We start from the raw sequence: 21,689 nt of genomic DNA, 5'->3' as shown, positions 1-21,689 counted from the left end.
ATTTGTTTTATTACTGTATGTATGCTTACTTGTACAATAATATTTATACACATTTCCTGATACCTAAGGTAGCTTTTTGTTATTTTAATAACTGATTATTGAATAATTATCATCTAATTTACTTTAATAATTGTTTAAATCTGGTACTTATCAGACATGTTGTAAGTACTTTATTTGTATTAACTCACCCTCAAAATTCTGAGTTAACTGTAACTGACTTTTTTTTTAACTAGTTAAGAGGAGTTAAAAACTTGACCGGGGTTAGTCATTTAGTGAGAATCAGGCTATTTAATAAACTTAAAACATTGAAGTTAGGGATAGGTGGCTTCAGCTTATTCAGTATTTTGTTTTACTTTTACAATTTTGAGAACTAATTGCAAATGGTACTGGTTAAACAACAGGTCACATAACATCAATATCATTCTAGTTAATCAGAATAACAGGGAGATGTTTTATTTATGTTTATATTTATGTAATTGTCCATGATGCATATTCTGTATATGTGTTTAGGTAGAAGTAAAGGGTTTTTTGCCTGAACTTCAGGTACTCTCAGGCAGTTAATGCAAACCATCAGGATTGATGATGTCCTAGGTTTTCCTTTGATTCCAGTGTTCTGTTGAAAGGCATATATGAAGAATATTTGATTTAAATTTATAGCAAGAATATCTATAATTTGTTTTTGTCGTGTGTGTGTGTGTGTATATATATAATTGCTATCCCAATAACTATCTTAAAAGTTTCTCAATTTGCATTAACTGTCTATTATCAGAACCTCTTAAAGAACGTAAGAACATTTAAATGTCACTTGGCCATTTGCTGTGAATGAGTTCCCTGGTGGAAGCCTGTGTGAATGTGGGCAGGGATGGAGAATTAAAACACTTACTTGACCTTTTGTTAATAAAAAGTGAAAATCTTTGATTAAACAGATATTTATCTGTTCCATTCATTTCTCTGCTGTCCTTCCAGAAAATTATTTAAAAAGCTCAACTGAGTGAGCTTTTAGAGGGGAAGTGGGGTGTTTAGAGGATAGGATAGAAATCGTGCAAGCACTTTAGGGTAAATCTTTCACACTGGTGTTCAGACGTTATTGAGTCTATACAACAAAAAAAGATAAAGCAGTTAAAATGACTTGAACATTAAGTTGAAGCAAATAAATTACCCAATTATGAAAGGATTTGGAGTTTTTGCTATTGCCTCATAGAGAAGTAAGTTTGTTTTGATATTTAAATAAGTCTTATTTTGAGTGGTATCTTATTTTTAAAATATTTTTTATGCACATGTCTGATTTAAAAATATCCCCAGGTATTACATTTTACAACTAGTATTTTCCAAAAGCAATATAGATCATTTTATCATGTGCCACTTAGAAATGGAAATTAATGTTTATGTACATGATATATTTCCACCATTTTAGGCCTTCTACAAAATGTTGTTGCTATTTTAGATTACTCTTTGGCAGAATAAACCAGGATATCTTAGAAGAAAAGGGGATGGAATCATATTTACTTTCAGACAATTCTGATTGTAATGTTAACCCATAAGGATGGAATAGTTTGTTGAAGGTGTATGGCTTTATGGAAAAATGACAGGGATTTCATCAGCTTTTCTTTCAGGAGCAGAAGAAAGAATAAAAATATATTTATTCAATTTATTATTTTAATCTGTACAAAATGACTAGTCCTCCATTAGTGTGGTTAATAACTGACAGAGCATTCAGCTTTCTTGCTTCACAGAAATGAATATAAGTAAATCTGTAGTACTCTACAATAAGTTGTATTCTAAAGCTAAAATATTACAGCTTAGATTCTTTTTAAAAAAAATCTTGATGTATAATTTTTGTAAAGCTTATCAGCTAAGAAAGTACCAGTTCATTTTGAAGACATTTTTAACAACATAACCAATTTTTGATATTCATTTCAGGTTTATTTTAATTATTTATGATATATTAAAATTTTGCTGTGGATACCAACATTCTTGATCTGTGTCCTACATTTTTAGATTCTCATATTTGCAAACTTTACAATGCAAATCATGAAATAGAATAAAATCTAACTTGTTTGAAATTAATTATAGATAAATCCCTCTAAGTTGTTTATTAAAGTTGAAGTAAAACTTTCTTAAACTTCTATTTTTCAGCATTGCATTACTTTCCAGAATACCAGTGGCTGGTGGATTTCACAGTGGCTGCTACAGTTGTTTATCTAGTAACTGAAGTTTACTACAATTTTATGAAGCCCACACAGGAAATGAATATCAGCTTAGTATGGTGCCTACTTGTTTTGTCTTTTGCAATGTATCCTTCAAAACATCATTAATTTTAATTTATGAATTTGTTTTCCTTTTATATCTGATGCTGTTAGATCTCGTTTCTGATTTTAAAGGATTTTAGATCATTAGATTATTTTTTTGTTGAAATTCTCTTTATTTAGTTGAAAAAATTTTCAGAGTAGTGGTAGATAGTTTAAAAAGTGAGGTACAAGGAAAAATACCAGTTTTCTTCCTTTCCTTTCTTGTCTGACTCATGTTATAGAGGAGCCACTTTTACCTTTTTTAGATACTTCTTTGGAGATTGCCTTCCATATGTTTAAATATTTTATGATGATAGTATTTCCTTAATTTTAGGTATTACTGCACCTTTCTTTCCCTTCCTTTTGCTTCCCTTCTGTTCTTTCTAAATGGTAAGGAGACAACTTTTTACTGAAATCAGTAGTTGTTTTTAGTTACACCTATATATTATATATATATATATATATATATATATATATATATATATATGCCTATATATTATTTATAGCTAAGCATTTTAGTACCTTTTACCCTACTTGAATAATTTCCTATTATTCTTATATAGAAGCTAAACTCTTCTGTAGAATTCAAAACCTCACTAGTTAAGATACATTGTTTTAAAATTGAAGTATATTTGATCTATAATAATATAAATTTCAGATATGTAGCATAGTGATTTGGTATTTTTACAGATTATACTCCATTTAAAGTTATTTCAAGATAATGGCTGTAGATTCCTGTCCTTGTTGCTTATCTATTTTATGTATAGTAGTTTTTATCTTTTAATTGCATATCCCCAATTTGCTCCTCCTTCCCTCTCCCCTTTGGTAAGCACTGTTTTGTTTTCTATATCTATGGGTCTATTTCTGTTTTGCATTTACATTTGTTTGTGTTTTTTAGTTCCACATATAAATGATGTCATATAGTGTTTGTCTTTCTCTGACTTCACCAAGCATAATATTCTTTAGGTCCATTGACATTGCTGTAAATGGAAGAATTTCATTCTTTTTTTGGCTGATACTCCATTGTGTGGGTGTACACTATAGCTTCTTTATCCATTATCCATTTGTTCGTTGATGGGCATTAGGGTTGCTTCCACATCTCAACTTTGATAAATATTACTGCTCTGAACATTGGGGTGCACCTATCTTTTCAAATTAGTGTTTTCATTTTCTCTGGATATATATCCAGGAGTGGAATTACTGGATCATATGGTAGTTCTGTTTTTAGTTTTTTGAGGAACCTCCATACTGTTTTCTACAGTGGCTGCCAGATACATCATTTCTATTCTATTTTCCATGGAAATATCCTCTTAGAACTCTCATTTCTCTAAACTTGATACATACCTAATATCCTGGGATTTTCTTCCTAAGAATTCCCTGTGCCTCTTTTTGGATAACATCTCTTCTTGGGTTTACTCTCTTCTTTTGGCAAGTTCTCCTGTAGTGTTTTTAGGAAGTGTGGTACCTTTTTTGTTTGAGATCTTGTATGCTTGAGTTATCTTTATTTTTTTCCCCGTACTCAGTTGCTATTTTGGCTTAGTACAAATTCTAAGAAAGAAGTAGTTTTTCCTCAGAGTTTTAAAAGCTCTTGAGCAATTGGTGCCCTCTTTGCATATACTTCTTCTCCCACTTACATTCACTCTCCAGGAGCTTTTTCTCCTTTACCAGTATCCTTTTGGTATTTCATCATTAACTGTGATAAATTCTTGGTTTAGCTCTTAAACTGGAAACTCATTTCCTTTACTACTGGGCAATATTTTTATTTAATTTTAAGGTTGTACATATCCACTTGTCTAGAGCCCACCTCCTTTCTGTTTCATGTTTGTACTCTTATTTCCATATGCATACAAGCCTACTGCTTGATTTTAATTTTAGACTTTAGCTATTGTTTCACTCTGGAAATGAGAACTTAGCACCTCTGCTTAGCTTGTCACCATTGATCATTTCCCATTCATCTCATCTTCTAACTAGAGTAATGTCATACTTTAAGAAAATATTCAGTATTTGTTATGAACATGTAAACACTCTTCACAGATAAATTCTTGTTTTTTCATTTTCATTTGATTATTTTCTTTGTACGTATTGTTAATTCAACCTCAAACTCTTCTCATTTTTAGAAGCATCAGGTGGTATGTCAGTTTCATCTTCTTGAGTTCTTCTGGAGCCCTCAGGTAGGCCCTGATCTGGATTGGTTAACCGTCCCAAAGGATGCACAGCTGTTCCCCAGGAACCACCAATTATTGTCTTTTTAGAGATTCCCTTTACATCTCTTGACCTGGGGCTCTTTTTCTTCATGTCTACCTCTTACTTGGTTTACTTCATCAATTTGGGGGAGCATATCTTCCATTATTTATTCAGGAAGGTTGTGTGGGAGTGCATATTTTGTGACTTTGCATGCCTGAAAATATTTTCATCCTACCTGAAAATAATTTATCCCTTAATTAAAAATGGAATTCCGGAGTTCCCATCTTGGCGCAGCAGAAAAGAATCCAACTAGGAACCATGAGGCTGTGGGTTCAAATCCTGGCCTTTCTCAGTGGGTTAAAGATCCAGCGTTGCCATGAGCTGTGGTGTAGGTCGCAGATGAGTCTCGGATCTAGCGTTGCAGTGGCTGTGAAGTAGGCCGGCAGCAACAGCTCCAGTTAGACCCCTAGCCTGGGAATCTCCATATGCCATGGGTGTGGCCCTAAAAAGACAAAAGAAAAAAAAAAAAAGAATGGAATTCCAGGATTAAAAATCATTAATAATTTTGAAGGCATTTATTTTCTTTGAAGTTTCATTCTTGCTTTTTAAGAATTCCAGTTTTTGGGAGTTCCTGTTGTGGTGCAATGGAAACAAATCCGACTAGTGTCCATGAGCATGCGGGATACAGGTGTGATCCCTGGCCTGGCTCGGTGGATTGGGGATCTGGTGTTTCCCTGAACTGTGGTGTAGGTTGCAGATGTGGCTCAGATCCCGCATTGCTATGGCTGTGGCCTAGGCCGACAGCTGTAGCTCTGATTCAACACCTATCCTGGGAGCTTCCATATGCCACAAGTTCAGCCCTAAAAAAGCAAAAAAAAGCAAAAAAAAAAAAAAAAAAAGGAATTTCAGGTGCTATTCTGATAGCTGATTTTTCATATATCCATGTGTTCTCCCCCCTCCCCATGTGGAACCTTTACCATCTTGTCTTTGGCCACTTCATATGATGAAATTTTATGATGATATATGCCTTTTGTTGAGGATATCCTTCATCTGTTGTGCTGGGATTTCACCAATCTGGAAACTCAAGTTCTTGACTTGTAGAAACTTTTCTTGAATTATTTTATTTGTGATTGCCTTTTCTTCATTTTCTCTATTTCTGAATGCTCATTGCTCAGATTTTAGATCTCTTACAGTAGTTCTCTAAGATGCTTCTTTCTCACAAAAAATGTTTATAGTTATATTTTAATTATTTAGGAGTCCCCAACCCTTCAAAATTTTTTTAATTTCTGCTATAATTGCAAATTTTCAAATATTTCTTTTTTGTTTCTCCCTCCATCCTGGAAGTCTGTCTTCTCATGTCTGTTTGAGGTATTGATAGATTATATAAACCTTTTTCTTCTACTAAGTATCTTTTTACTCTTGAGTTGCTTTGTTTCTTTGGTCTGGTTGCTGTCTTTCATGTTAAAGACTCTGAGATCTGGTGATCTGTATTTGCCTGTTATTTTATTTATTTATTTATTTATTTATTTATTTTTGCTGTTGGGGCCACACCCACGGCATATGGAGGTTTCCAGGCTAGGGGTCTAATCAGAGCTACAGCTGCCAGCCTATACCACAGTCACAGCAACACCAATTCTGAGCTGTGTCTGCAGCCTACACCACAGCTCACTGCAGCGCTGGATCCTTAACCCACTGAGCGAGGCCAGGGATCAAACCCACAACCTCATGGTTCCTGATTCCTTTCCACTGCACCATGATGGGAACTCCAGCCTGTTCATATTCAAGTGTGAGGCACAAAAAGCCTGAATGGAAGCTTGGAGCATCTTGTCATCTTGATGGATAAGAGATCATCTTTTTTATCCTCTCCAAAGTATAAATCTTCAGACTTCTTTCGGGGGGGGGGGGGACATTTTGAACTGGTTATTTTCTAAAAGTACTTCTTTTTGTTAGTACTTGGTCTTAATACCTCATGTTATACTCCCAACGCATATTTGCCCTTTCATCCCAGTGTAGATAATTACTTGGCATCTGACCAGTTCCTTATCCTTTCTGGGAGTTCAGTATAATCAGGTTGCATCTTGACTTTCTGATTGAGCTCCCTAGTTCTGTTTAGTTGTTTACCACTTATCTACCTGCTTTCTAGCTTCACATTTGTACTGCTGTTTCTCTTCTCATTCACTGCATTTATGTACTTTAAAACAAATTCTTTTACTGTCCTTTTGGTGGGGATTAGTGAGAGACCAAAAGCAGGTGGATATGCTAAATCTGCTATTTTTATCCAGAAATACTATATTATTTCTTTGGTAAGATTCTCTGTTTTCTCTTGTCTTTTTTAGGAACTCCTTTCAGTGAGATGTTGGATTTCTTTGACTGATCCTTTAATTTTTATCTCCTCCTTTTCATGTATTTTATACTTTATTTTTATCTTAATCTTCTCTTTGAACCCTTCTGTTGAATTTTTATATCGACTTTTTTTAAAACTTTTTTCTTTGAAAGTTCCATTTTCATAACACTCGTGTCATGGATGTGTAGTATCTTTGTATTTTTTAGTTTTAATTTTAGTCTTTTAGGGCTGCACCTGACGCATATGGAAGTTCCCAGGCCAGTGGTCTAATTAGAGCTGCAGCCGCAGGCCTACACCACAGCAGCATGGAATCCAAGCCTCATCTGCCACCTACAGTACAGTTCATGGCAACATGGAATCCTTAACCAACTGAGTTGGGCCAGGGATTGAACCCATGTCCTCATGGATACTAGTCAGGTGCGTTACTGCTAAGCCACAATGGGAATTCCAATAACTTTGTATTTTTAAGAATATTAGTAGCTTTTAGGTTTAAATTTGCACATTGCATTGTTTATTTTCTGAGTCTCCCCTTTCCACCTTTTTTGTTTTAATTGCTGTCCTGTTAAAGATTGTTTGTGACTGTCTTATGCTCTTTGAGTATCTGTATATATTCAAGAAGGAGGTGCTAAAAATTGGAAGTTTTGTGCAAGTGGCTGGAACTTGTTGATTGGTGGGCTTTTTAGTGGATGATTGAGTGGAGACTTGGCAGTATCCTTGGGGAACCTCTAAATATCAGTGTTTGCTGGTTGTCAGGCTTGTCATTTTCTCCAGAGAATTGTCCATTCTCCCGTCTGTGGGATGTAAAGTCTGACAGCCAGTATTAGGAGAGCGATTGAGGAGGATGTTCAGAGATTCAACATTCAGTGTGCAGATATTAATTTAAACGCATTTCTGAATCCTCCCCCTGCTCTTTGTTTTCAGCTTTTCATTTTCACCCAGAGTTTTGCATGATGATTCCAAGCCCAGTCTTCTCTGGTTTAACATCTTTTAAAATGAATTCTTCTGAGTTCTGCCAGAGTTGGGAAAAAGCCACCATCTAATCTCTGTGATTAGTCAAAACAGATGATCTGGGAAATCTAATTATATTAGTATAGCATTCAACCTGTTACCCTGTTTTTCATCCGTTTTGCAATTGTTTCTTCAGAGGTCCCTACTGTCTCCAATTCCTGACTTGTACACCATATGTTATGAATAGATTGGCTTCCTTACTGGGTTCCTCCCCTTGTAGAACCAGTGTAGTACAGAAAACTGAAATGTAAGTCAGTTACTACTTGTTCGTCTACTTAATGTCATCCAAAATGTTGTTGAAACATTTTTTCTACTGTCGTCTCTTTACTTATTTTAAATAGTTTGACTTTTTCTTCTTTATTTAGTCAGATTTTGAGAGTAAGCAGAGTTAATGTGTATCTTACATCTTTTATTTTCAACCAGAGACTGCTGAACCGTCTTTTAGAGCTATAAGCAGATACCATTTAAAATAGGTGATTTGATTTGACATTTGACACCACTGTGCTCTCTCTCTATTGACTCTTTTGGATTGATTTAGGTATAACTTAGAATGGAAGAGCCAGAACAAAGCTTTAAGAGTTGACGTCTTCACAAGGTTTTTATTATACTGGGTAGAAATATTGATCATTTGTGTCAGTTGAGAAAATCCCCAGATATTCAGTGTTGTAGTTCTTTCAAGAGCAAATTAAATTAAAGCATTTAAAATTATACTATTTAGTTCTGCAGTATTAAATATGTGAAAATATCATTTAGTCAGAATAAAGACCATCCCTAGGCATCGTCAATATGAAACACTGAGAATATTTTAACTTGATAATTAGCACTAGCTGATTACATGTCTTGTTATTTTTTATACTTTGAGTTCTCATGTCCTCTGAAGTATTGTTATTATGGAATATTCTTGTTTTTGTTTCATTTTGTTGTGAACTGTAGATAACACTAGTGTTAAAATAGTGTTTACGTAGAAATGTACATCTTGATACTCAGGTTTATTTAATGCGATGTAGCGCTTAGTACCTACTTACCAGAGAAATTAGGAAAATGTACTTCTTAATTGTTACTCAAATTATTTGTTATGTGAATAAAATTTTATCTTTCATTTCACTCAGTAATGCCCAATAATGTGAGAGCAAAGGTCCCAGTCTTCAGCACTGAACTGGCTCTGCTTAATTTTAAGTAGCACACTCGTGAAAGGCACCAAACAATAGCATCCCTGCGGGAATCTAGTAGCTGGCTGTCTCTCCACCCCAAAGACAGAAAGTGGTGAAGGGCTTTAGAATTCAAGCTATTTTCTGCCAACTTTGACTCTTTACAAAGGAGGATAGGGAAGAAGAAGGAAAGTAGAATTGTGTGTATGCTTAGATACATGATTTTCCCTCAGACTTTGTAGCATGTGAAAAAACGACCTTCTGCTTTCAGTGGCATGCAGGAAACAGAAATTAAATGCCCGATATCCAGATTAATACCAAGGAGGAGTCTGCTTATGGCCCAACTTTTATCTTAGTTATAACATATCTGGTATGCCTTTCACACCCTATGAACAGTCTAGCTGCAGTGACCTCTCTCTGGCTTCTCTTTATTTTCTTATTGTATGTGCCTACTTATTAGTCAAACACATGTCCCCATGGATTATGTAGGACAATGGCTCCACTTAATTCAGAGTCACACGTATATCAGTTGATTCAGAAATTCTCAGCGGTTGTTACTGATGAAATGTCCTTTGTTAAAATGGTCCCCAAATTAGACACATATAACTTAAATAATTGGTTCACTTCAAAGTGGGGAAGAAAATTATTTTATTTTTGTGGTCATTTATTGCCCACCCCATGCCTCCGCCCCCATCCCAATCAGTTTTATTTGACATACTTGTGTTAGACAACAGTTACAATTTTTACAGAATCTTGAAAGTTTTAAAAGTACAAGAATGACTTTTTAAAGTGTGTGACACTAAAATTTTGAACCCTGGGACCTAAAAAACTGACCCATCCCTGTCATCAGCTCTTCATTCTGCTTCACCTGAGTTGTGCATGTACCTAAGCTATCACATCTGCCTCGTCTCACTCCTCAACCCAAACTAATTCTCAGCTCTACTCTCCTGCCTATTTGTAATTCTCACCACCTATTTGTCCAAGTCTGTATGTACCAGTTCCATTTATGCCAAGTTACATGGTATATCAAAGATAAAGGGCCAACAGAGCCTTATAATGAGGATGGAGCAGTTGTAATTGTCTTTTCTGTATGGTAGCCCATAAAATCTTAGAGTCATTGGAGAAATGTCTTCTGATTTTATGATATGAAGCGTACTGTTTTCATTTATGAATGAGAGAAAAGTGAAAAGGTAAAAATGGTGTTTGTTAAAAATCTAGAGATCCTTTGGTGGAAGTGAAACTTCTAAAAATTAAAATATTTTACAATTTATGGATTTTTTTAAGGAAGCTTTTCTTATGAATAAGCTTATGAATAGGCTGTATCACAGGGTAATATTGAGTCAATTACGTGAATTTGAGTGAGAAGAAAGCTATTCTACAAAGGATGATAAAGCTTTTCAGTAGTCTCATTATATTTGGTTAAAGGACTGGATCATTAGTCACATTTCCACAGTGCTTGTATTTTACAATGTGGATGGTTTAAGATACAAAGCCCTATTATATATGTTTTTTAGGCTGTGTTTAAAATTTTTAATTTACCTTGGTTGATAGACATGCAAATTTTATACAGAGCAAAAGTTGTGACTGGTTTAAACTGAAATAAGTACTAAGGTCTTCTATTTTTAATATTGAGTTCTATATGTATATTTGTAAATTGTAGGCCTGAATATTAAATGCTGTATTTGTTTGCTGTAGGAAATAGACAAGTACAGCAAAGTAGCACAACTTAAGTCACCTCTTCTAAACAATTGTAAATTATTATTTACAAAAAATGTTCTGCTTTAGATTAATAAGAAAAATGAAACACTAAATCCTAAAGTGAACTACATATCACTTTTCCTAGTGAGAAAGGAACAGAGTCAAAGCTTTTGAATCTGAGCCAAGGTACCTGTTTTGTCTTAAAAATTTCTATGTTGTATGTTGCATCAAAACTTGATTCTCTAACAAACTTTTGGAGATCTTCTGTGATGTTAATGCTACCAAATTAGTCACCTTTCAGGTCAGAAATGTAGCATTACATAGGGAACTAACTTGTGAGATAGGACTGTTTTTATTAATTTATAATTATGACTTTTTCTTTTAACTAGAAAATGATAATTTTCCTTCTGAATCTAAAAAATATGAGTAACCTTCATTGATATGCTTCATTTTAATCCAGAAGATTAGTTAATTGTTTGTTTGCTTTTATTTCAAAATAAAGCCTACGTTTTTGTGCTTTAAAAACTATGGCCATCGTTTCCACAGTCTGGTTAGGTTGAGGCTGGCTACAAGCATTTTTGTGGGACGGGTTTTAAATTTGAATAATAGTTTTGGGCTTATACCTGAGAGAATTTTAGGTTCTGTTTCTTCCTTTTTATTTTTGATAGGTAAATAAATAGGTTTATTAAGATAGGATGCTTAAGAGAGATGCAAGTGGGCAGGCAAGGAGGCGCTGCCCTGTTTATTTTTTCTTTAAACAAAATAAAGTAATTGAACCTTCATCTCTAAAAAAATATGAAAAAATGTTTTAATTAAAAATTATCCAATTTTTTTTAACATTTGAAGACAGGATTGGATAATTTTTAAAAAGGATTTTATTTGATAGCTCATAAGGATTACTCTATTTAATTATTAGTTTTTGTTGTCTGTACTTAGCAGATTCTTGGTATAGTTTCTAGATTTCTTTGTAGTGAGATTGCAAAGTATAATGTAATTTAAGTATTTTTTTGTTTTTGTTTTTTGTTTATCTTTTTAGGGCCACACCTCAGGCATATAGAGGTTCCTAGGCTAGGGATGGAATCGCAGCTATAGCCGCTGGCCCACACCACAGCCACAGCAACGTCAGATCCTAGCCGAGTCTGCACCCTATACCACACCTCACCGCAATATTGGATCCCCCACTCACTGAGCGAGGTCAGGGATTGAACCTTCAGTCTTCATGGATGCTAGTGAGATTCATTTCTGCTGAGCCATGATGGGAACTCCTGTTTTAAGTATATTGGTTGCTTTCTCTTACGGAAAAATGGATGTGAGAAGTTTAGTCATTTGACTAGGAAAAAACATTAGGGACTTTTTTTTTAATTTATAGAGGTTGCAAAAACAATAGAATTTTTCACAGAGTAGAAAACCTCTTCACTTTACATGGAAATTATGTAGTTGAGGGGAAATGTGACCTGTTTTTAAAAAGGTAATCATACAGTTTGTGAAAAATTTTCAAGAAACCGCTATGAAAACCTCTGTTTATTCTTTAGGATACTATATGTTAAATTTGTGTATTTGCAGAAAACAGAAATAGCAACATTTCTTATCCGAAAGTGGTCCTTGTATTTACTTTCCATCTCAAAAGAGCATTTGTAAGATATCGTTGAATATTTTCAAGATGTTAGGTATAGAAGACATTTTCTTAATCTGAGAATTAGATCCTTAAAGCCGTGTAAGTATAAACTAAGTTAAAACATAGTGGTGCTTGATATGTGTATGTTATTAACGAGTTGTTGTCCTAGATGAGAGAAATTTTTGCCATTTTTAGAACTAAAAATTAAGCCTCTTTACCCTTTGAAAGCTCTTATCTCCAGCTTGAAGATAAGTATATTTAAAATACTTTTTCCTGAGTAAATCTTCCCACCTGTCCTTGATTTTTTTTTTCTGTTGTAATTTTTGTATCTGCATCTATAAATTAAGGCCTAATTCCAGTTGTGAAAAATACTGACATGAAATTAGAACTTTAAAAATGTCAGCCACATGGCAGAAAAAAAGCTATTCCATCCCTATTCTCTTTATTTCAGGGGTTGAGATTTAATAATATAAAACAAAATAACCTAACACTTAAAGTAGGTGGTCCATTGAGCTAGCACTGAGGGGTTAATAATTAACAAGGGGGGAAATTATTAAAAGAAAAGCATCAGTGGCTTTGCATTTATTGTTTTGGATATTTACTAGTGTAATGTTCTTTATGATTGTAATGTACAGATTGATCTATTAAAGTAGTACTAGAGTGAGATAAAAGTAGTGGGAAGCATTTACTCAGGTAAGGGTACTTAGCCATTGTTTTCGTTAAGTCATACATAAATAAATGTTATCTTTTTACCTAGTAAGTGTTTTTTTGTTATACATGTTTTTAAATATAGAAGCCCAATTTTGGTATTATGATGTTATTTATGTTATCAGGTTGTATTTGTGGACAAAAGGGTTAAAAATAACTAATTTTACTTGGAAATTGTGGACAATTTATGAAAAAAGATCAGAGTCAAAGGAAATGACTCTTAGGTAGATTTTATTTTGAAAGTCATTCCTGTAGTATTTTGGGTGTAGTTTATTATTTATTTTTCTGAGTGAATAATGTTGCAAATAAGCATATTCATGGCATTAGAGAGTAAAAGGACTTATTTAGAAACAATCTGTTATTTAAGTATTAGAGAAATTTGATGTGTCTTAACAAGAAACTTTGTTAGTATCTTAGCTAGTAGTAAAGTCTCTAAAGTGATCTCAAAATAAAGTTATTATAGTGGTCAATGAGGAACTAAATGGGATCTGTCTTTTAGGGGGGTTTTGTTTAGTCTACTATTGCATATTACTGTTTGGATCTATTATATATTAATTGAATAAATACACATTGCTATAAAAATTTGGTAGAGAAAGAGTTAGATTTTGAGTTGAAACATAATGAAGCTTCTGCAAATAAAATCCCAAAGTAGACTTCGATCGGTTCAGCAAACCTTTGCATGACTCTTCTTGGCTCAGCAAACCTTTGCGTGAGTCTTTTTGGCTCATCTTTTCTTGACCAGAAATAAACTTAAAGATTATTGCTGGAAAATACTCACATTTTTTTTCCTATTGTGTAGGGAATGAATAACTTAGAAAAGCTGCCTATTTACCTCTCTACAAAGTAGGTTAAGTACTTGGTTTATATATGTATATCAGGTCTTTGCCAGTGAAGAACTTAGAATATATTGAAATCTTTTTTTTTTTATGATAGTGTTACACAAGCATGGGAAAACATTGCCAACAGTTAGTTAATGTTAATCGTCAAATTTTTTTTTTTTTTTTTTACTTTTGTAGGGGCCGCACCTGCAGCACATGGAGGTTCCCAGGCTAGGGGTCTAATTGGAGCTGTAGCCGCCGGCCTGCACCAGAGCCACAACAACATGGGATCCAAGCCACATCTGCGACCTACACCACAGCTCACAGCAATGCTGGATCCTTCACCCACTGAGCAGGGATCAAACATGCAACCTTATCGTTCCTAGTCGGATTTGTTAACCACTGAGCCATGACGGGAACTCCAATCATCAATATTTTACTCCATTTGAATTCATAGGACATAAGGTAATCTCAGTGCATATGTGCTTTACACTGTGTATTTGTGTGTAGTTTAGATTCTGTTAAGCTCTAGGGCATAATGTACTTTTTTCCAGAGTTGGGGTACATTGTAGATCAAGATTTTATTAAAATCTAGATTGAATTTTCCAAAATGTTAACTTTTATTAAATAATATGTATACATTGTTAATTAGATGAAATGTACTAAAAGTGTTGCATTAAAAACCAAGAATCCCCATTCCTTACCCTTTTTCCATTTCTTCTGGTCTTGTTTGACCTGTTTATTCTGGCTCTAAGAAATCTTCATATTTCTAAATATAATACTTACACTACTGACTCTTAATTCATCACTTACAGTAATTGAAAATATTTCTTAAACTGTCATTCTCTGTGCTCTTCTTTGTGATCTTAATGTAGGAACTTTACAATTTTTGCTGAAATATTCAGTGATTTTATACTTATATAAATATTGTTCACATATGAGGATTATAAAGTATTATGGCTTCTTTTGCATTTTTTTATTAATGGTTTTAAAAAATTTACTGATTTTTTTTTCATTGTGTCTGTTATTAACTCCATTATCTTTTCAGTATTTCACAAGGTCACATAATTTGTGTTAGTTCCTCTTCCCTTCCATTCCCACCTCCATATAATCCTTGAGACCTCCGTTTTCTGGTTTTCATTTTGACTAGTTGACCTTCAGGCCTACTACACAATCGTCATCCTGGGACTTATTTTTATTATCACCCTAGGAATTGCCTTTGCTTTCTCCCTAGTTTAATTTCCCACTTCCAGAAATCAGTGTTTTTCTCTTTCGTTGTTTGTTCAAATATTTTGGTGGAGCTTTCTGCTGAAATGGACATGTAAGGTGACCAGTTTTAGACTTTACAGTTTTCAAAGTATCTAATTCTTTGCTCTCATTTATTTGATTAGTATTTTGGTTGGATAGTGAATTCTAGGTTGTTGATATTTTTCTTCATAATTTTGAAGACATTGCTCCGTTGTCCTCAATATCAAAAGTTGCTGTTAAAAAGTACAGTGCCGGAGTTCCCATCGTGGCTCGGTGGTTAGCGAATCCGACTAGGAACCATGAGGTTGCGGGTTCGATCCCTGGCCTTGCTCAGTGGGTGAAGGATCCGGCGTTGCCGTGAGCTGTGGTATAGGTTGCAGACATGGCTCGGATCCTGCCTTGCTGTGGCTCTGGCGTAGGCCATCGGCTACAGCTCCTATTTGACCCCTAGCCTGGGAACCTCCATATGCCGTGGGAGTGGCCCTAGAAAAGGCAAAAAAGACAAAACATACAATGTCATGATATTTAATCTTTTGCGCATAACTGGTTTTGCTTTATTTTTCTTTTCAGAAAATTTTTATAGTCATCTTGTTACTTGTTTGGTTTTGGAAGGTTTATGATCCTGTACCTTGCTGACAATCTTTTTTTCGTTCTCTGTGCTAGCCTTTTGGTAGAGTCTTTCAGTTTGGAATTTCGAGTTTGGAGATTGTTACATCTCTGAGTCTCTTCTGTTATCTTCCCATCCCCTGTTCTCTTTCTCTGTCCCTCACTTTTGTTAGATTTTATACTTCCTAGATTGATCATCTAATATTATCACCCTTTCTGCTATATGATATGGAACTTTTCCTCAACTTTATCTTTCAAATTTATTTTTTAAAATTTATTTGCCTTTCCATTTTTAATTTCTGATCTTATTTTTGATATTCTAACCATTCCTTATAGCATCCTGTTTGTTTCAAAGATGAATTTATCTTTATTCACCTTTATAAAATAGCTATCTCATATGTATAGATATCTGAATAAAATATGTGTATCTATTTGTATATGTAAAATTTTTAGGAAGGAAAGAGAGTAGGTCAGGTAATAGGTTATGATCCAAGACAGTATAACTGTTACATCGAGGAAATGGTAAATATACTATTCTCATTTAAGTGGCGGTTTGGGGACTGTTGAATGAAAACTTTAACATATGGGCATATCAGATCATAGTATTACATATCAGAATATTGTATGTGTGTTTACATTGTGGGTGATGGGAAGGTTTTGTTCTGGTATGGGGCTCAATAAATAGTTGGTTATTGAGGATGGATTATAGCATTTTAGGTATTCGTGGTATAGGATTATATTAAAGTGTTAATGAGATAAAGGTTATACTTCACCCTTGGGTTTGGTTACATCTGTTTGTTTTTTTTTTGTTTTGTTTTGTTTTTTTCTTTAGTGTCGACATATTTTGTAATTTATTTGGTAATTCCATGGTAACAGAGTTTGGCAGTAGGAGTAATCTTTGGGAAATTTCATTTTGGTCATTTGATATCATTTGTGGCTAAAGATGTTATTTTGCTTCTTAGTGGAAATGAGGGAGTTGGAAAATTGTCTCTTTGTAGACTTGAATATCCATTTCCATTAAAAATTAAGCAGTGTTTTTCCAGCCTGGGCTTGGGGCTTTCAGACAATGAGAGGGATCATCGCTAGATATCAAAAACATTTGTTATTTTGGAGTTTTTATGTTTTGTTTTTCAATATCATTCCCTTTTCCTTATTATCTCCTAATACATAAATTCTTCCTTAGAATGCCGAGAGAGATGAGCATGTCATGTTTGATATTAATAAAATGAACCACTAGCTTTGTTTCTTTTCTGTTTAAGTTTTGGAAAAGAGGTAAATGAGTAAGGATCATGGGATTCTGAATATCTTGGAGAGCAAAGTTTTGAGTATCTATATTCTAGAATCTTATCACCACTCAAGCATTGTTTTGTGTTTCCTAAAACTCCATCTTAAATATTGAAAGTTTGATGAAGTTTTTTTTTTAAGACTTGTAGAATTCTTCTTATCTTGCTGTCTTAGAAAACGGTATGCTGCTTCATTACAAGAAAAATACTATTATGGAGAAAAGCTCCAATGGTCCTTTATTTAAAAATCAGGGTTTTTTATTTTCCCTTTTGTTATTTGCTTTCTCACCTGGCTTCATCTCTTACTAAAGTGGTTAATATCACTTATTAATCATAAGTATAATCAGATTATACTTTAAAAATAAAATAATTTTTAAAATAATTGTGTAGGAGTTCCTGTCGTGGCACAGTGGTTAACGAATCCGACTAGGAACCATGAGGTTGCAGGTTCGATCCCTGCCCTTGCTCAGTGGGTTAACGATCCAGCATTGCTGTGAGCTGTGGTGTAGGTTGCAGATGCAGCTCGGATCCCGCGTAGTTGTGCTCTGGCAAAGGCCGGTGGCTACAGCTCTGATTCATCCCCTAGCCTGGGAACCTCCATATGCCGTGAGAGATGCCCCAAAAATGGCAAAAAGACAAAATAAAATAAAATAATTGTGTAAAAGATTTTTATAATGTTCTTTCTCCTATAAGGAGAAGTTAGGAAGTTTGAGCAGGGACATCTTAACTTTGTAGTTTTTCTTTATTGATTGAACTGTTGAGAAGTCAATATAAATTTAAACTACAATGTATTTATTACTTTGGTTAATTAGAAAACTATTCTAAGAGTTTAGATTATGCAAGATGGTTTAGAATTATACTTTGTAAACTTTTTTTCCTGCCTGCACACACAGCTGACTCCTCTTAGAAGCATCTTTCATTACAAACAACATATTTTCACCCAGGTGAATGGGATGGGTTTGCATGGTGGGGCAGGCCCTGCCTTTATCTCCCCTAGGTGGAGACTTGTGATTTCTGTCAGTATTCTGTCCTGGATACATGGTCTTCCTAATTTTCTCCCTGGAAAGCCTTTTCTTTAAGCAACTGAGATTACCAGTGCCTTTGATGTGTCAGTATAAATGCAAAAAACTCTGAAATAACAATATTCTTATAGGAAAGGAGAAAAAAATAACGGTAGGATATAGATAGTGGTTAAGTTATAGAAAAGTTTTTTTAATTGGCATTACATCTTAAAATGATGTAGAAACAAAATGTGCTTTGTTAAAGCCCCATTAATCACTTTAATTGAAGTTGATATCCTATCAATTTGACAGTCCTCCTTAAGCTTAATATTATAGAATCATGCCAACTTGTGCAGTGTTGGAGTATTCTCTTATTGCTTATAAATGATTTAGTAGCTGTTAGCCAAAATAAGAAGAGGATTGATAACTACGTTTAGGGAAAACTTATACAATAATGTTAGGTGGGTTTAGAAAGAATTTTGAAGGAATAACACATGGAAATATCACAGAATTCTGAATTACAAAGTCAGAACTGGGATGTAAATATTACTCTTTAAGTTCTTACTGTAATTTGCAGAGATTGTTCGATTTGCAGATGTATAAGACTTGAGGATTTATTTACCTCATTATAAAAATAATTTAGCTTCCCTTTTCCCCTAGTGCTCAGTATCATAGAAAAACTGACATGTCTTATTATACGGATTAGCTGTTTTAACTTTAGTTGTATTTCTGATATCTGTATATTGTTCTATTACCAGAGTACTGCAGAGCTAAATTAAGCAAGATAACCTTTTGTCAGAATGCTGAGTCTGTGGTGGGGGAAATAGTTGTAAACCAATGAAATTTGCTTGTTGATTAGTTTTATTTTTTGCATCAATCAAAAACTTCAGAGGTTGTCTTGCTTTTCATGATCTGGTTTTATCTTGTCTTGAAAGAAAATCAGGTACTTTATGTATAGAATGTAGTATTATAAGTAATATCATTGTAGTCTGTGAAGAAATATATTAAAAAGTTGAAATAAATTCCTAGTACAGAAATTTTTAGATAATACTTCCAACTTGCATGTAGATTATATTGAGATGCTTGGAAATAATTTTTTTTTTTTTTTGGAAGAGAAACAGTGCTATAGATGACATTTCCTCCTCCCATTAACCTGTAAAAGCTGATTTGGTTTATAATTAACATATAGGACCACATTTTTTTTTTCCAGAGAAAATAATGCTATTGCTAATAAGTAATTAGGAAACAAATTTGAGCAAGTATTTATCTTGAATCATGGTATTTGAGAAAAAACAGATTTGTGTGAAAGGGAGATAAACTAGAGTGGCATTAACTAAGATGAGAATAATGAAAGTCAGAAAACGGGATGATACTCACTGAAAAATGAGGTGCCTGACTACAGGAGGTACTACTTCCCCATCACACACTTCTGAGGGCCTGGTTGCCTTGGGAATAGGTGTATAAAGATGAGCTATTCTTGTGTTTCATATTTTCTTGACATTTAAAGGTGGGGCTCTCTTCTAAATAAGTCTTAAGAAAACAAAGCCTAAGCCTTTATAAAACTTAGAAAATCCTTTAAATATATGACCCCGAGTGATAAATAATTTGTGTATTACCACTGATTAAAAACAGTTCTTAGTCCAAAACTTTTTCTATATTGATTGATTTTTACTTTGAGTATGTTGTCCCAGAGAAATAGTTTTTATTTCATCCTTCAAAAGGTCTATTTACCATTAAAGCATAGAATTAATGCCAGACTACTAGAGTTCCTGTCATGGCTCAGCAGAAATGAATCTGACTAGTATCCATGAGGACGCAGGTTCGTTCCCTGATCTCGGCTCAGTGGGTTAAGGATCTGGTGTTGCCCTGAGCTGTGGTGTAGGTTGCAGATATGTATCGGATCTGATGTTGCTGTGGCTGTGGTGTAGGTTAGTGGCTACAGCTTCGATTCAACCCCTAGCCTGGGTATCTCCATATGCCGTAGGTGTGGTCCTAAAAAGAGAGAGAGACGGAGACAGAAAGAAGAAAATATGTTAATATAATTAGTACCTGTTCTCTATTAGGATTCTACCTAGGATACTGGATATAGATGTGGGATCCCAGCTGCCCTAGCAACAGGCACCAACCCTAAGTAAGTCAATTTGAAGGTGATAAAGCACCCGAGGCATATGGAGCTCCCAGGCTAGGGGTGGAATCGGAGCTGTAGCTGCTGGCTTATGCCACAGCCAAGGCGACACCAGATCCAAGCCTCATCTGCAACCTACACCACAGCTCAAGGCATTGCTGGTTCCTTAACCTTCTGAGTGAGGCCAGGTATCGAACCTGTGTCCTCATGTGTGCTAGTCACATTCGTTTCCACTGAGCCGCAATGGGAACTCCTTAAAGTATTTTAAATAAGCATCAAAGGACAGCTTCCTTTTAAGGAGCAAGGACCTTGTCCTTGCCCATGTGTTCTGAGTTCAGATTCTTCTGACTGAAAATGTATGAACAAACTACATACTTCTGTCCACGTAGCTCTGTTCTTAAAAAAGATGTCATGTATTACTGCTAAACTACCATGTTGCCATGTAACCATGTAATTTAGGTGCTCTATACAATTTTGTAGAGGCACTGTAATAAGTCGTGAGGAGAATATACTCTAGAACCAGACCACCTTGATTTCAATCCCAACTGCTCTAATCTAGCTGTGTGGTCTTGGGCTAGTTAGTTAACCTAGCTATGTCACAGTTTTTTTTAAATCTAGAAAATGTGGTGATAGTGATTGGCTAATGTAAGGATGAAATGAGTTAATTGGTAATGCTTAGCCCTTTGCAAGTACTAAATAACAGCTGTTATTATTTTCCATGCTTGACATAATTCATGCAAAAGTTGCTTCTCTGGATTTTTTTGACTAAGCATTTTATTTTGTATGATGAGTTTATTCTTTCAAGGAGAACAGTTTGGTATAATGGAAATTTAGGTTCTACCTATGGGCCATTCACTGATTTGATTTTGATTTGATTAATTATGGAGAGGGGATTGAGATCAAATGATCTCTAATATTTTCACATAAAATTTAAATATTTAACTATTTTAAAATAGGTGAGCATGTTGAACTTCTGGTTATTTTTGAATACTCAGCAGGAACTTGTTTAAAGTTTTTGGTTTTATCAATCATACTCTGAAATGTGTGATCCCAGATGCTTAGTTTTTGTACCACAGCTTACCCAGTAGCTATTAGTAACTCTCAGATTTTGAATTAGTGGATGATTTGCAGATGATTCTTGTTGTTTGTGTTTTATTCTAAATATAAACTACTTGACAAACATGCCCAATAAAAGATAGTTCCCTAAGGTTATTTCTACCTTGGCGTTTCATGTCGCTGAGAACCTATTTCATAAAATTATTCTAATAGCCTCCTAGTAAATATGGGTTAGATGAACTAGAAATACATTCTTCCCCTAACTATAGCTTCGTATGTATATATGCACTTTTTATTAATTTAAAAATGTTATAGGAGTTTCCGTCGTGGCGCAGTGGTTGACCAATCCGATTAGGAACTATGAGGTGCCAGTTCGATCCCTGGCCTCGCTCAGTGGGTTAAGGATCCGGTGTTGCCAGGAGCTGTGGTGTAGGTCGCAGATGCGGCTCGGATCCCACGTTGCTGTGGCTGTGGCGTAGGTCAGCAGCTACAGCTCCGATTAGACCCCTAACCTGGGAATGAACCGCCATATGCCGCAGGAAGCGACCCTAGAAAAGGC

General features: G+C 34.6%; 1 protein-coding gene across 12 annotated transcripts in view; it reads left to right on the top strand.

The window, feature by feature from the left end:
• The window catches only part of TMEM161B (transmembrane protein 161B), a 124,095-nt gene that overhangs the window by 40,210 nt on the left and 62,196 nt on the right, over positions 1 to 21,689 (top strand). For 11 of the 12 annotated variants that reach the window (XR_014838234.1, XM_021084526.2, XM_021084523.2 and 8 more), the window contains one exon: positions 2,137 to 2,293. Coding sequence is in view for 10 of the 12 variants with exons in the window: in XM_003123774.6 (XP_003123822.3) it covers positions 2,137 to 2,293 (157 nt within the window). In the remaining 2 variants the exon portion in view is untranslated. Of the gene's footprint in view, positions 1 to 2,136; positions 2,294 to 21,689 lie in introns of those variants that run through there. The other variant, XM_021084527.2, reaches the window with a different exon arrangement.

This window comes from Sus scrofa, chromosome 2 (genome assembly GCF_054392235.1).
Source record: "Sus scrofa isolate SSC_HxYL_T2T_F1_AM1 chromosome 2, Sscrofa_HxYL_maternal_Yorkshire_Landrace_v2.0, whole genome shotgun sequence".
In the NCBI taxonomy this organism is placed as follows: Eukaryota; Metazoa; Chordata; class Mammalia; order Artiodactyla; family Suidae; genus Sus; species Sus scrofa.
The sequence above is the reverse complement of the archived record's forward strand: the minus strand, read 5'-3'. Positions and strand labels throughout refer to the sequence as shown.